We start from the raw sequence: 16,273 nt of genomic DNA, 5'->3' as shown, positions 1-16,273 counted from the left end.
CAGTGATTTCAGAGCTCAGAGTAGTCTGGGCTAGACACATACATGTGTGAGACTACTCTGTGTAGGTGGTAACTGAAGCTAGAAGAGGGAAGAAGGGCCTAGAAGGAGCGGAAAAAGTGAGAAGAGACTGAAAGATGGACCCTCAAGTGAATACTGACCCTGGAGAAAGACTTGAATCTTGAGTACTTTTTTTTTTTTTTTTTAAGATTTTATTTATTTGTTTATTTGAGAGAGAGAGTGCACATGCACACATCTGTGCACAGCGGGGAAAGGCAGAAGGAGAGGGAGGGAATCTCAAGCAGACTCCTCACTGAGCACAGACCCCATGCAGGGCTCCATCCCACAACCCTGAGATCACGACCAGAGCTGACCAAGAGTCAGACGCTCAATTGGCCTAAACCACCCAGGTGCCCCAGCCAGTGTTAAATGCTCTCTAAAGGTCACATATAAGAAGGACTGCGAAACAAATTACTGGATTTAGCAACATGAAGATCACTGGCGATTTTATTGGGAGTTAAAGTGATGGGTGAGGGGTGGAACACAGTTCCAGTGAGCTGAAGGGCGAGTAGGAGATGATGAGTGGAGAACGTGAATACAGACGACTCTTGACAAGTCATCTACATTTGCCTGTTCTGGTGGAGATACTTGGAGGTCTTACGCTGAAATTGAAGACTGTGACTTGGCCACAGATCCCTCTTCCTTTGGCAAGTGGTTACTTTCTTCATGCACTCTTTGGGCTCTTTGGGGTCCGAGGATGAGAAACCATAGAGGGAGGGTTGGGCAGTGGTATGTTGGTTCATGGGAGGAGTGGGTATCAGATTGTTCTCATTTATATTATGCAGGACCTGGTCGGCTTGCCTGAACTCTTCTCACCTGGCATGCTGGTGAGGTGTGTGGTGAGCAGTGTGGGCATTACAGAGAGGGGCAAAAAGAGTGTCAAATTATCTCTGAACCCCAGAAACGTCAACGAAGTGCTAAGTGCTGAGGCCCTGAAGCCTGGCATGGTACGTATGGGGTCAAGGAAGAGAAGCAGACAGTGTGCCTTTTTCCTGCCTTGTCTCCTAGGAAGTATCTAGACCACCTTTTACTTTCAGCTTAACTATTATACACAGGGGTGGGTTTTTTCCTGGGGAGAAGGTCTCTAGGGTGCTTAGGTACTTAATGGAAATCGAAGGCTTGAGCCTAATCACAATACCTTGGAGGGGGTAAAGGGAAAATTCACTGGTGGCCAATTAAAAAAAAATACCTCCAAGGAGGTTTAGCAGGGTGAGGAGTTCCTCAAAGTGCTTTACATACCAAGACTTGTTCTTTACAGATAAAGTCATTTTCAGAGGCTTTCGGGCATCTCTGGGGAATGCTTGAGGGCTGGTCTCTGAGAGCAAGAGACAAGGTAGATAGGGCAATGAGTCTGTCAGCTGTACTGATGGATAGCTCACTGTTGAGTCTCCCAGTCCTGTGGAGAGTTAGGAGAAGTTAGTCCTATTCTCTGAGTCCCAACGTCTGCTAGGTATAAAACACACTCATAAACTACACTCATCTCGGTGCTCTTGTAATTAAGAGAAAGGAGATCAATATGATTTTTTAACTTTTAGTTAGAAGCAGCCAGTTTGGGACAGGCCCTGAAAGCTGGCCAGAAAGGGGACTAAAAGTAAGCCAAGGTGCAGGAAATTGACAAATGTCAAAAGCCTGCTGTTTGGCAGGGGCTGTTTTAGACATTTCATCTGAAGAAATTCTCACGGCAATCCTGTGAGGCAGAAGGTAGATATTCCTCTTATGTATTTGAGAAAATGGACTCAGGTTTATGACTTGCCAAAGACCAAATGGTAAGAGCCAGATTTGAATTTCACACTGCTTCCCATGAAATGTAAAGGAGGCTGGCAAGATTTTTTTTTTTTTTTTTTAAAGTCTTGGAGACACTTAGAAAAGACATAGTGACAGCTAGAAGAGTAGTTCTGGATTAGTCATGGCTCTGGGAGTGACCTTGCAGGGCAATCTGGTTTACTCCTCTTTGTGTAACAATAGTCTTTCCTGTCTTTTGAAAATTCTCTAGGGTAGAAGCCCCTCTTTTTCATTCCCTTCAGCTGTGTATAACACTTCTTGCTGTCTGGAAACCATAACATTCCTCAAGCCCTGGGAGAATGAAAGCTGATGTCTTTCCCTTTTCTATCCTCAAGTGGGACCGAAGTTGTTGGGGGAGGCTTTGAGGGAGGATTGTGGGATGATGTGTCAAGATTGATGATGGGAACATTTGTGTCTGGTAGTGGATTTCTGTTGTGTGTCCCATTACCTTTGACTTTTGAACTCTGGGGAATGCTTTCTCTTTCTCCAGCTGCTCACAGGCACTGTGTCCAGCCTGGAAGACCATGGCTACGTTGTGGACATTGGTGTTAGTGGGGCCAGAGCCTTTCTGCCACTACAGAAAGCCCAGGAGTATATCCGACAGAAGAACAAAGGTGAGGGGAGGAAGAGGGCCCTCTGCATGGTGGGAAGGCGGTGCATGTGGGGATGGTGTGTAAATACCATTTGGTGAATAAAATGACAGAATGGTGACTCCAGAGGCTGTTGACTTTTCTAAAATCACTGTTAATCCTAGCTGATAGGAAAGGGAATGTGTGCAAAGGACCAGTGAGTGACAGGGTCTGAGATCCAATGGACCCGTTTCACTTTTCTCACCTAGAAGATTCCACTGAAATTTGGGCCTCCTGGGCCTCTGAACCAGCACTCTTCCTACCTTATTGAGAGTTTCATATTTTTAAGCAGTGTTGATACCAAATGAGTCAGGGTCACTTTATTCCCCTCTTTTAATTGGTCACTGAGAGATTGGGAACGTGAATATTACATGGTAACTGGGCAGGTAGACCATAGATCTTTACAGATAATGCTTGAGTCCAAATTAAGAGCCATTCTCATGAAGGTATTTTTCCTTTTGGGGGCTGGGGCTGGGGCCGGGGCTTGCAGGTGCTAAACTGAAGGTGGGGCAGTACCTGCACTGCATCATTGAGGAGGTCAAAGGCAACGGAGGAGTGGTTGGTCTGTCTATTGGTCATTCTGAAGTTTCTGCTGCCATTGCTACTGAGGAGCAAAACTGGACCCTTAATAATTTGCTACCAGGACTGGTGGTCAAAGCCCAGGTACAGAAGGTAAGCCATTCATTATCAGTACTGTTTTGTAAAATAGAGATAATTTGTGTTGTAGTGCGTGTGCACAGTCTGAAACTGTGCTACCCAGTAGGGTAGACATTGGTCGCTTGTGGCTTGTTACACACTGAAAATGTAGCAAGTGCCATATGTTGAAATGATAATATTTTGGACGTATGGGGTTAACCAGTTATTAAAATAAATTTCATCTGTTTCTTTGTAGTTTTTAAATGTGACTGCTGGTGAAGTTAATTACAGTTATACATGGATTATGTTTCTTTTGGACAGTGCTGACTAAAAAAGTCAAATAGTTTTTTGTTTTTAAAGATTTTATTTATTTTGGGGGAAGGGGAGAGACAGAGGGAGAAGAGAATCTCAGGCAGACTCCACGTTGAACACAGAGCCCAACACAGGGCTCAATCCTAGGGCCCTGAAACCATAACCTGAGCTGAAATCAAGAGATGGATGTTTAACCGACGGTGCCAGCCAGGCACCCCGAAAAAGTCAGACATTTTAAAAAATTTTGTTTTATTTTTATAAAAGCTTTTATTAAAAGGCTTTTTTTTTTTTTTTAAAGATTTTATTTATTTATTTTACAGACAGAGATCACAAGTAGGAAGAAAGGCAGGCAGAGAGAGAGGAGGAAGCAGGCTCCCTGCTGAGCAGAGAGCCTGATAACAGGGCTCGATCCCAGGACCCTGGGATCATGACCTGAGCTGAAGGCAGAGGCTTTAACCCACTGAGCCACCCAGGCGCCCTAAAAGGCTTTTATAACAAAGAACTATCTCATCTCTTCGAACTCCATCTTTCACTTTTTTATTTTTGGAAATTTACCTCTGTATTTGTCAAGTAATAAGCTTCTGCTGGTATCTCTTGGTTTATCAATTTTAGGCATTGAGTTTTAACTTCTTACCGTGGTAAGGTGATAATAAGACAATTTGGCTCTCTTAATTTTCCCTTTCCTTCCTTCACCCTTCTGAGATATAATAAATTTTTGGTTAAATCGTTATTCAGAGCTTAAATTACTGTGGTTATATAAATATTATTTACTGCTGAGCTAGATAACATACCATGATTGTTTCTCAAATAGCTTTTCCCCCGGAGCTGATAATCAGCTTTTTTTAAAAAAAATATTTTGTTTATTTATTTGACAGAGAGAGCTCACAAGTTGGCAGAGAGGTAAGCAGAGAGAGGGGGGGAAGCAGGCTCCTTGCTGAGCAGAGAGCCCGATGCGGGCCTCGATCCCAGGACCCTGAGATCATGACCTGAGCTGAAGGCAGAGGCTTAACCCACTGAGCCACCCAGGCGCCCAGCTTTTTTTTTTTTTTAAGATTTTATTTATTTGAAAAAGAGTGAGAGAGAGCACGAGTGGGGATAATACATCTTGTAGTTATTTTCCTCATACTGCATTTTTCCATAAAGGTGTTTAAACCTTAGTTCCTTTTTTTTTTAACCTACCTAGAGCTCTTTTTACTGTTATCCTCCTTCTGTCTAGACCAGTTGCTCTGGTAGGACTCCTGCAGAGCTGATATCCTAGGATTTCCTTTCTTGGTCATCTGGGATCCTTCCCCTCTTTCTCTATATTGGAGTTTTCTTTGGTTCCACATATTCCTTTTTTTTTGTTTACTTGCTCATTTTTGTCTGGTGCATTCTCCAGAAGCATCCTTGGTAAGATACACGGGAGGTTAATTTCCTGACCTAGGGTGCAGGGGATCCCCCAGACCACTCCCAGGCTTGCTGATGCTCTAGAAGCTCTCAGAGGACTCCATATAGTGACACTTGTGACTGTGGTTTATTACAGTGGAAGGAAGCCAAGCAAAATCAGAAAGGGAAAAGGCACTAGGAGCACAAGCTTCCAAGAGTCCTTTCCCAGTGGAGTCACAAAGGGTGTAACTGTCTCTTTGGGAAGCTCATGAGAGAGTCAGTGCCCAAGAGTTTTCACTGGGGCTGCTCATGTAGGTACCCTCTTCCTGACATGTACCAAAATTCCAGATACCATGCTGTATCTGGTATCTGTACCAAACAGTTCAGGTTGCTGAGAGCCCCTTGGTTCTGGGAGTTGTAAAATCTAAATTTTCAGACAGCAGCCAATGGCCAACCTTGCCAGCAGGCTTTTCTGAGGATCACATTCTGGGTCTTTCTGTGTTACTCTTTGCTGCACACCTAGTATGTCTGAAAATATCTTGACTCATATGTGATTGGTAGTAAAGCTAGGAATAGAATTCTTTGTCAAAAAATAACAGAATTTTGAAGACCTGTTGCCATTGTTATCTAGCCTCTGGTGCTCTTAAAAAGTCTAGTGCTACTTTGATTTCTCTTTCTCATATATGTTTCTTCTTTTTGGCAGAGTTCAGGAATTTTTTTTTTTTAAGATTTACTTATTTACTTTAAAGAGGGAGAATGAGAGGTGGGGGAGTTGCAGAGGGAGAAAGAGAAAGAAAGAATCTCTAGCAGACTCCCCAATGAGTGCAGAGCCCAATTTGGGGCTCAGTCCTATGACCCCAAGATCATGACCTGAGCTGAAAGCAAGAGTCAGATGCGCAACCAACTGAGCCATCCAGGCGCCCCTTGGAAGAGTTTAAGAATTTTATTGTTATCCGTTTTAAGCTTTCATGATGGGGCACCTGGGTGGCTCAGTCAGTTAAGTGGCTGCCTTCAGCTCAGGTCATGATCCCAGGGTCCTGGGATCTAGTCCCACATCTGGATCCCTGCTCCGAGGAGAGCTTGCTTCTCCCTTTCCCTCTGCTTGCTACTCTGTCTACTTGTGCTATCTCTCTGTCAAATAAATAAAATCTTAAAAAGAAAAAAATAAAGATTTCATGATGATGTGTTTTGGTGTGATCTCTCTCCATTCATTTGTTTTACAATCCAGAAATGCAGATCTTTCAATTCTGAGAAAATTTCTTGTATTACTGGGTTTTTTTTTCTTTTTTCTTTTTCTATTTTCAAATTGACATATAATTCACATATGGGAGGATACACCCCTTTTAATGTATAACTCAGTAATTTTTTAGTGTATTCATAAAGGTGTGCAGACATCACCACTATTTGATTCCAGAACATTTCATTACCCCAGTAAGAGATCCTGTACACATGGATGGTTACTCTCCATCTCTCCCTCTCTTAAGCCCCTGGCTCTACTTTTTGTCTCTAGATTTATCTATTCTGGATATTTCATATAAAAGGTATCATACAATATGTGGCCTTTTGTATCGGGTTCTGTCAAAAGGTATCATACAATATGTGGCCTTTTGTATCGGGTTCTGTCACTTAGCATGTTTTCAAGGCTCATCCGTGTTGTAGCATGCTGTAGCATGTGAATCATTTCTTTTTATGGCTAAATACTATTCCACAGTGTGGAGATGGCACATTTTGTTTCTGCATTCATCAGTTAGTGGACATTTGGGTTGTTTCTGCTCTGGGCTCTTATGAGTAAAGCTGCTGTAAGATTGCTGTGTAAGTTTCTGTGTGAATGTAAGTTTTCATTTCTCTTAGGCATATACTTAGGAACAGAACTGCTGGTCGGTAACTGACCTTTTAGAGGAAGAGCCAAAATGGTGGCACCAGTTTACATTCCCATCAGCAGTTAAGGGTTCCAGTTTCTTCCCATTTTCACAAATAGTTGTTATTTTTTTTTTTTTTAAAGATTTTATTTATTTGACAGACAGAGATCACAAGTAGGCAGAGAGGCAGGCAGATAGAGAGTGAGAGAAGGAAGCAGGCCCCCTGCTGAGCAGAGAGCCCGATGTGGGACTCGATCCCAGGACCCTGAGATCATGACCTGAGCCGAAGGCAGTGGCTTAACCCACTGAGCCACCCAGGTGCCCCACAAATAGTTGTTATTATGCTTTTTATTATAGCCATCCTAATGAGTATGAAGTGGTATCTCCTTGTGATTTTGATTTGCATTTTTCTGATGATTAGCAATGTTAAGCATCTTTTCATGGGCTGGTTGTGTTACGACCACTCGTGTATCTTCTTTGGAGAAATACCTATTCAAAAGTTCTTTGTCCATCTTAAAGTTAGGTTATCTTTTTATTATTAAGTTATAAGAGTTCTTTATATAGTCTGGATACTAGCTTCTTATCAGACTTTTTTTTTTTTTAAATAGAGTTTTTTTTTCTCTCAAACTCTGGATTATGTTAGGCTTAATGTTTCAGTTCTTTAATTTTTCTTATTTTTTCATCTCACCTTTGTTTTGGTATGTGCATGTATTTTTCTGTATTGTGCCTTCTGGGAGACTCTCTTCAGTTTTAACTTTGTACTCTCTCTTAAATGTTTGTTTTGATTGTCATTGTATGAGTGAGGTGCTGGAACACTTTGTATACCTGGTTGAGTGGGATGTGTTGATGACCTCACGCTCAGAATCTGGAGCTAGCAGACTTTGAGCAGCTCCCAATGTCATTGGTGTTAAGTCTTCTTTAGTATGTTAGATTTCTCTAGAAAGGATCTGTTAATCTGTTAATTTCTCTTCAGGAGGATATAATCCTGGCCTGGGAGCTAGGTGGTATATAATACTCAGAGTTTTTCTTAATCTACATTTTCAGGGTTTGCACTGTCCCTGTCTTTTGAGTCTCTGTACATGTTTCCTAGAGAATAACTCATTTTCTGTGAAGCAGGAGAGGCATAGACCCTGTAGTTTGAGGAGAGGACCTGGGGGTTTAACTTTGTTTCCCAGATTTCAGTCTTCTGCCTCATTGATCTTTTTTGAGGTGCTTGTCACCTCTAATTGCTTAGCTTCTGGGGGGCTCCTTAGGGTGAATCAGCATGGGCAATATCTCCCTTTTGCCGGCATTAGGGTTTTGCATCCTCGGTCTGGGCAGATCATCAAGTTAGCAACAGTTTGCCCAGGTGATTGGGCTGGCAGTTCCCCAAGGATCCTTGTGCAAATGACCCCCCATCCCATCAGGAAATCTCAAGTTGGGAGGATTGATGCCTCTCATGCCAGAAGGGAGGTAAGCTTACTGAACAAAGGAACAGCTAGGGGATGCCTGGATAGCTCAGTTGGTTAAGCGCCTGCCTTTGGCTCAGGTCATGATCCCAGGATCCTGGGATTGAGCCCCACATGGGACTTCTTACTTGTCAGGGAGCCTGCTTCTCTCTCTCCCTCTGCCTGCCACTCTGCCTGCTTGTGTTCTCTCTCTGTGTGTCAAATAAATAAATAAAATCTTAAAAAAAAAAATAGTGCTGGGTGTTGTCCTGCCACTTAATTTTAAGGAAGAAGAATTGATAAGGGTTAGCTGAGGGAGGAAAGAGATGCAGTTGTGGAAAACACGGCAGTGAGGGTATCGTATGAACAGTGTCTCACATTCTTGGTTCCTTTTTGTTCCGTATATTTCTAGGTGACTCCAGTTGGCCTTACATTAAACTTTCTTTCATTCTTCACTGGCCTGGTCGACTTTATGCACCTGGATCCCAAGAAAGCTGGAACATATTTCTCAAATCAAGCAGTAAGAAATGTTTTCTTAATTCCAGTTGTATCCCAAACAGCTGTCTGGTATTGCAGCTAGCTATGAGCAGATCCTAGGGCTGTGTATGTACAGGTATTAGAGGCGGTGAGGGAAATGAAATGTGTTTTGGAAGGACCACAGGAAGCCACGGCGGTTATTTCTGTGGATTGAGATTAGAGAAGGAATCTGTGAAAAAGAAGGCAACTTGTAGTTTGTATTTCTTATTGTTTTATGTAGTTTGGTTTTGGCGGGGGTGGGTAGTGGATCTTTTGCTGTTATCATTTAAGGTGTTTAAGAATATTTAAAGTAAAAAACAAAATATGCATTTAAATAGAAAATGCAATTTAAAAGCGCTATGGATACAGTAGATCCAGCTTTGAAAAAATTTTATTTTTAAAAAGATTTTATGTATTTTAGAGAGAGGGAATGTGTGCATGTGTGAGTGTGAGCTGAGGGAGGGCGAGAGGGAGAGAGAGAATCTCAAGTAGGCTCTGTGCTGAGTGTGGAACCCAATGTGGGGCTCAATCTCATGACCCTGAAATTATGACCTGAGCTGAATGAAGAGTTGGGCACTTAACCAACTGAGCCACCTAGGTGCTCTGAAAAAATTTTTATTTTTACTTCAAAAAAGTTTTTTTAATTTTTTAAGGATTTTATTCATTAGGGAGAGAGTGTGCATGTGTGTGTGCATGAACCAGGGAGGGGTAAAGGGAGAAGGAGAAGCAGACTCTTCCTGCTGAGCAAAGAGACTGATGCAGAGCTCAGTCCCAGGACCCTGAGATCATGACCTGAACCAAAGGCAGATGCTTAGCTGAGTGAGCCACGAAGGTCTCCCTGAAAAATTTTTTTAATGGTACACCTGGTTAAAATACTGACAGATTATACCATTTGGTGGTAATAATGATTTAACTGGCTGATTTTTCTACATTTACCTAAATATCCAAATTTTCTGCAGTGATCGTGATTATTTGGGAAGAAAGTCCCAATATATGTTATTCAGAGTTTTTAAAAGAATCCTAAAATGATTTTCTTTCTTTTCTTTTTTGCTTTTAACAGTAATATATGCTATCGGATTCTACAGAGACATGTTTTTTAGCTAAACAAATTTTCCCAGCACTTAATGATAATATTAACTGTTTGGTGAACTTTTTTCTAGTAACTTTTTCTCTTTACAATCCTATTTGTATACAAAATGTAGGCGTTTTACATGCTGTGACCTTGTGATCAGAGCAGGCTGTTCCTGGTGTGTTTTAGGCGGGTCTTTGGTATAGTGATGCTGGGACATGGCTTCTGTCGCATATGCGTTACTAGCCTCATGCTGTTAAGGGGACCCTGGTATGTTTTCCTGGCCTTGAGTGAGCATGAATTTAGTTAGACGCAGTTTCTCTGGGGCATTTTGTTTGACTTTTGCCCAATTTTGTTTGGATTGCCCTAGTTGATATTCCCGCTTCCATCCATAATCTGGGCAGCAGATGTGGAGTCTTGAACTCCGAAAGTCTGCTCTGGGGGCCTGATATTCTGTGTGCCTCCTCCTGCTCATGATTCTCTTTCTCTTATCTAGGTAAGGGCCTGTGTTCTCTGTGTCCATCCTCGGACCAGGGCTGTGCGGCTGAGCCTGCGTCCTGTCTTCCTGCAGCCGGGACGCTCCCTCACCCGGCTCTCTTGCCAGCATCTGGGAGCCGTGCTGGATGACGTTCCTGTCCAGAGCTTTATCAGCAAGGCCGGCGCCACCTTCAGGCTGAAGGATGGGGCACTGGCCTATGCCCGGGTGAGGAGGCGTTTTCGTTTCAGTGGGCTCTTATCACTAGAGAGACTTTGGGGTCATGTGGGTCCTTTTCTGTTTTCTACATCCCTTGTATTAGTTGACTATTTTTGAGTATCCCCAGGTGTGGCAGACTCTGCAGAGGGATTAGAACAATATCTGTTTGTTCTTTGAATTCTTTAGGATTAATTTGACTGACTTTGATACCTGGTCGATAGTAGGTACAAGAATGAGTCAGATCTACACCAGAGCTTGGCAAAGGTTTTGAAAGGGCCAGGTAATAAATTTTTCAGGTTTGTGGGCCATTCGATCTCTGTCCTAACCACTCAGCTCTGTTGTAGCCGGAAAGCAGCCATAGACAGTACGTAAATGAAGGGGCATGGCTGTGTTCAGTAAAACTTTTATTTGCAAAATAGGCACTATTTTGAGCTATAGGTTTCGGACCCATGATCTAGAGGGTTCTCTGACCTTATAGTCTGTTCTCTGTTCTCTGACCTTATAGTCTATGACCGTAAAGAGCAGTGTTTTAGTTACCAGAATTATGTTAATAGGCGATCAACAGTGTTTTTATAGTAGGTGCTAAATGTGTCAGTGTGTTTTTATATCTGATTGCCTCAGATCTACTGTGTCTGGCTTGTGCTTAATCACTTGGTACTTTGTAGCTCAGCCATCTCTCCGACTCGAAAAATGTCTTCAGTGCTGACTCCTTTAAGCCAGGGAACACTCACAAGTGTAGAATCATCGATTACAGCCAAATGGATGAGCTAGCCTTGCTCTCTCTGAGGACGTAAGTCTGTCATCGACACGTGTGGGGCTGGAGAAGTGTGCTTCTCTGGGGTTGCTTGCTCACAGTTTCTCCTGGCCTGACATGGTGGACTATTTTCTTTCTTGCCAGCATGATTTTGGGAGCTTTGAATTTTAGGTAGCCTCTGCCCTGGCTTATTTAATTTTGTATTTTCTTTTTGTTCTAGGTCCATTATTGAAGCTCAGTACCTTAGATATCATGACATCAAACCTGGGGCACTGGTAGAGGTAAGACTCAAGCATATCGTTAGATACTCGTTTACCTTCAGACATTCTTTAGTTCACAGGTTAACTGGCAGCTCATTAGTTCTCAAATGAACACATTTAAAGTCATGTTCCTTACCCCTGCCTGTTAACTGGAGATTCTTTTTCTTCCTTTGGGTAACATGTAATTAATTTCAAGGTAAGGTCTTAATAGCATCACTCAAATACACAGAGGCAGTAGGTCATAAATCCTGGCATTTGATGGTATTTATTAGATTTGGGCAAAAGTTAGTTCTATGCTAGTTGAGCTCCTGGGATGTTAGTACGAGGTCACTTGCAGTTGCCTCTCGTGTCCAGCCATTTAGCCCTAGTTGAGCAGATCTCCTTTATAGGTAGAGTTTGTTCCTTAGGAGACAGAATCCCCTCCTGCAAAGAATGTGCTCGTGAGGTAGACAGAGAACATGTTCCTGCAGAAAGATGCGAAGGTTCCTGTAAACAAAACAGACTGCATTCATGTCCGTGTGGGGTGTGTGCTTTACCCTGTGACATCTGGAATAACAGGCAGTTAGCCTGGGAAGCTGGGTTTCAAAAGAGAGATGTGACCTGCTTTGTTGTTAGAAGTAGAGGGGGAACAGCCATTCTTGAGGTATGATGGTGTCTTTTCTTTGTATTCTCTAGGGCACAGTGCTGACCATAAAGCCATATGGGATGCTGGTGAAGGTGGGCGAGCAAATCCGGGGCCTGATACCACCCATGCACCTGGCCGACATCCTGATGAAGAATCCGGAAAAGAAGTACCACATCGGGGATGAGGTCAAGTGCCGGGTGAGCCTCCTGAAGGGTCTTGTTGGGGTTTAAGCCAGATGGGAAGAGAGCAATGCTTCTCAGCTGAAGTTTCTGCCTTTTTCCACAGAATGACCATGTAACATCTGTGGTTTGTATCTGGCATTGAGAAGAGAAAAGCCCTTGAGAGTTTTGTAATATAATTGAGAGTCAAAATAATACATGAAGAGAGCAAGCCACTGTGTGACTTTTTGTCACATGGTTTGGTGTAGGCTCTGTGCTATGGTCGTATCTCAGAGGGGAGGCAAGGGTGGGCTGGGCCAACAGGAATATTGGTGGTATCAGTAGTAACCACTGTAACCACCATGTAACATGTATTTTGTGCTATTTGCTATCCTAAGCCCCTGACATGCATTATGTCATTTAATCCTTAAAACGATCCCATAAAGTAAGTACTGTTATCCTTGTCTTGCAGTGGGGAAAGTAAACTGTAGGAAAGTGAAGTCACACAGCTTGCTCAAAGTCACACAGCTAATAAATGGCAGAACCAGTTTTCACATTCAGGTCTATATGACCATAAGGTCTTCTAGATTTCTGGCAGAGGTGGTACTTAAACTAGAAAGGATTTAAAGAGGAGCAAGGGGTGTGTTAGGCACAGAAATATCTAAACTAAGCTGCTGAAACTTGAGTGGTTTATAACAAAGTCTTGAATCCCAAGAGAAGCTTCACAGAGTTGTGAAGATTAAATGTGATATGCAGTACTTAACACAAGGCCTGGTGTGTGCAGGCACTCACAACGTTAGGTTTTCTTCTTTTCGTTTTATTTCTTTATTGAGTCAAGAGAGATACTGATCACCCATTGGTGCAAAATTTTATAGTAGGGGAGTCAGGAAGTTAGAAACAAAGGAATTTCTCTGCCCTTAAAGAGATGACCTGAGGGATGAGAGATGGTTGGATCTCTCAGTCTCAGTTAGTAGCTAATACACGGTAGTACCGAGGTGGTGAGTTGGCTCGGTCGTTCATTCTGTATATGAGACGGCACGTGGTCTGGGAAGGAGCTGAGGTGGCATTGAAGGAACTGACCCAGGACACTGGGGGGGACAGTGCGTGTGGATGCAGGCCCAGGAGGGAACGTATGGGAGGAAGTACTTTTGAAATAGGTGAATACTCCCCAGATTGTCATCCAGCAGGGAGCAGGGAAAGAGATAGGTTCTTAAGGACAGACCCTGGCCTTTGGGTTCAGAGGTTGCAGAGACCAGTCCGATGGCTCTCTTGATAACGGGTAACTTGATTACAACCAATATTCTTCCCTTAGGTTTTGCTTTGTGATCCTGAAGCCAAGAAGCTGATGATGACGCTGAAGAAAACCCTAATTGAGTCCAAGCTGCCTGCCATTACCTCCTACGCTGATGCCAAGCCTGGTCTGCAGACCCATGGCTTCATCCTCAGGGTCAAGGACTATGGCTGCATCGTGAAGTTCTACAACGATGTGCAGGGACTGGTGCCCAAGCATGAGCTCAGTGCCGAGTATGTCCCTGACCCAGAGAGGGTCTTTTACGCTGGCCAGGTAACCCTTTCCTGGGACAGACCCATATCCTTCGTGACCCCATGAACTCAGATTTGACAGAGTAGTGGGAGGACGACTTTTTAAGGGCTAAGGAAGGGGCATGTGGGGCAGTGGGTTGGAGCCAGCTAGGTGGAGGAGATGGGGAACAGAACTGAGAGGAACCCTCGGGGGGTTTCAGCAGAAGCTGGAAAACTAAGTGACCTCAGCCCCACAACCTGGAAGAAATGAATTAGTCTTTACCTATAACAAACATGCTGGTGGCCCTCACATCAGAAATTGTTCTGAGGTCACTGTCACCACAAGATGGCAGTGCCATAAAACTAGTGAGTCTGGGTCTATCTAGGAAAAAAAAGTTTTGCAAGCTTGGGGTTGTATCAAAAACTTATTCATGTTTTCCTCTCCCACGAAAGGTGGACGTGGGGGGTGGATTCTGTGTATCTTTCAGTACATTACTCTCCATTGCTTTCTGACCTGATCCCAGGTCTACGTGCCTCTCCCTCTGCAGTGCTCGTGGAGGGCAGCTCTCTCCAGGGCCTGGCTGGCCTGCGGGGAAGAGTTAGCCAGGCAAGTGTGATTTCTCACTAGGTGGTGAAGGTTGTGGTGCTGAACTGTGAGCCATCCAAAGAGAGGATGCTTTTGTCCTTCAAGCTGTTGAGTGATCCAAAGAAGGAGCATCTGGGACACAGTCAGAAGAAAAGAAGAACTGTTAGCCTTGGACAGGTACCTAGACTTCTCCAGAGAAGCTACTTCAGTTGACAGTGGCAGAAAGTGGGGTGCCACTGACAACGTGGGGCACTGGGACCTGTGGAGGGAAAGATGAAGGTCTAGATAAGGTTCTAGGGCTAGACAGAATTGAGGGTCTTGAAAGAGGGTTCTTTTCTGTGTATCAGAGCAAATGGAAGCGGTGCAGGAAAGGAAGGCTCCATTCTTGTATAGCTATTCAGCAGTGTCCTGCTGTCCTCTTTCCTCTCTGGTCTTTAGGACCAGCCTGTGAGACTGCCTTTCCCCTGGGACTCAGTAGAGGGACTTGGGAGAGGAGGGATGCGAGCACTCAAATGGGTCCTGGTGTGTGTGCGGGTCCCTGGCGGGTCTTTGGGGGCAGTGGTGTGGGGTGTGGAAGAAAACTCCTCCTCTGATCTTGACCTCTCAGTGATCCCTGGTGCTGGGACTTCTCTCTGCCTGAGCCAGATGTGGTTGCTGTCTGCTCAGGACAAGTACCATTTTTTCTTTCTTCTCCTGAGTAGTTGGTGGATGTGAAGGTTTTAGAGAAGACCAAAGACGGGCTGGAGGTGGCTGTCCTGCCCTACAACACCCCCGCTTTCCTCCCCACGCCTCATCTGTCGGACCACGTCGCCAATGGCCCTCTGCTGTATCACTGGCTGCAGACTGGTGACACCCTTCACAGAGTACTCTGTCTCAGCCAGAGTGAGGGGCGTGTTGTATCCTTTACTGGCATCTGGAGAGCTGTGGGCCCTTGGGGGAAGACTCTGGGTCAGCCTCTGTTCCGAACTGGAAGCTCCATGGGAAAAAGTCAGTCATTTGACTTCAGAAGTACCTCCATAAAACGAAACCAGTGACCAGACTGTACTTTCCCTGCCTTCCCCTGGTGGAAAGTAAGAGGATTGAAGTTCTACCAGTAGAAGCTCCTCAGGACAGAGTGGGAGTCTAAGGTGTCGGACAGGGGGCAGTGTGGCCTGCCAGGTCCAGCGGGATATCTCCAGTAGCCCATCTTGCCTTCTTATATGCAGTGCTGGCCCCTTGAGCTGGAACAATTAATGAGGCAGCTGCTGTCCTCCTTCCCAATACCCGCCCCCCCACCCCCCGCCGCCAGGCCCACGGGGCTCCCGAGTATTCCCTTTGGTCTTGGTATGTGTACTTCAAAGGGGAACACTGCCTCTTCCTCACAGAATGTAAAATGAAATCTCCGAAGGGTGAAGATTGAGGAGGTGGGATAGAGTCGGTTAGTGTGAAGATTGTGGAGGATCCTGTCATGGTTGGTCCAGCTGCCAAACCACAGAGATGAGCCTGTCTCTTTTTGGTCCTCTTCAGTAACCTGGAGACGAACTAACAGAGAAAGGAAGAACACTGGTTCTTAAACTTGAGAGTGTATCAGAATCACCTGGAGGCCTTGTTTACACAGCTTGTGGGGCCCCACTCCAGAGTCTGTGATTCAGTAGGTCTGGGACAGTGCTTGGAAGCTTGCATTTCTTTCTTTCTTCTTTTTTTTTTTTTTTTTTTTTTTAAGATTTTTATTTATTTATTTGACAGAGAGGGAGAGAGACAACGAGAGAGAGAACACAAGCAGGGGGAATAGGAGAGAGAAGCAGGCTTCCCGCTGACTAGGGAGTCCAATGCAGGGCTCAATCCCAGAACCCTGGGATCATTACCTGAGCTAAAGGCAGACACTTAACAACTGAGCCCCCCAGGCGCCCCAGGAGTTAGCATTTTAACAGATTCCAGGTGATGCTAGTGTTGTTAGTCTGCATGCTTAGAGAATCACTGTAGCAGTAGAGCAGGTAGAATGGAAAAAGGAGATGGAGAGATGGTTATTTCATCTGCCCTTTCT

The 16,273-nt window shown here is 44.3% G+C and overlaps 1 protein-coding gene across 2 annotated transcripts in view; it reads left to right on the top strand.

The window, feature by feature from the left end:
* The window catches only part of PDCD11 (programmed cell death 11), a 42,634-nt gene that overhangs the window by 4,891 nt on the left and 21,470 nt on the right, over nt 1-16,273 (top strand). For both annotated transcript variants that reach the window (XM_059169034.1, XM_059169033.1), the window contains exons 5-15: nt 843-1,004; nt 2,330-2,453; nt 2,959-3,140; nt 8,480-8,587; nt 10,149-10,355; nt 11,012-11,136; nt 11,321-11,381; nt 12,036-12,182; nt 13,456-13,707; nt 14,293-14,427; nt 14,952-15,146. In XM_059169034.1, coding sequence (XP_059025017.1) covers nt 843-1,004; nt 2,330-2,453; nt 2,959-3,140; nt 8,480-8,587; nt 10,149-10,355; nt 11,012-11,136; nt 11,321-11,381; nt 12,036-12,182; nt 13,456-13,707; nt 14,293-14,427; nt 14,952-15,146 — 1,698 coding nt within the window. The remainder of the gene's footprint in view (nt 1-842; nt 1,005-2,329; nt 2,454-2,958; nt 3,141-8,479; nt 8,588-10,148; nt 10,356-11,011; nt 11,137-11,320; nt 11,382-12,035; nt 12,183-13,455; nt 13,708-14,292; nt 14,428-14,951; nt 15,147-16,273) is intronic.

The sequence above is a fragment of the Mustela lutreola genome, chromosome 4 (genome assembly GCF_030435805.1).
Source record: "Mustela lutreola isolate mMusLut2 chromosome 4, mMusLut2.pri, whole genome shotgun sequence".
NCBI lineage: Eukaryota > Metazoa > Chordata > Mammalia > Carnivora > Mustelidae > Mustela > Mustela lutreola.
Note: the sequence above shows the minus strand (reverse complement) of the source record. Positions and strands in the feature narration are given on the sequence as shown.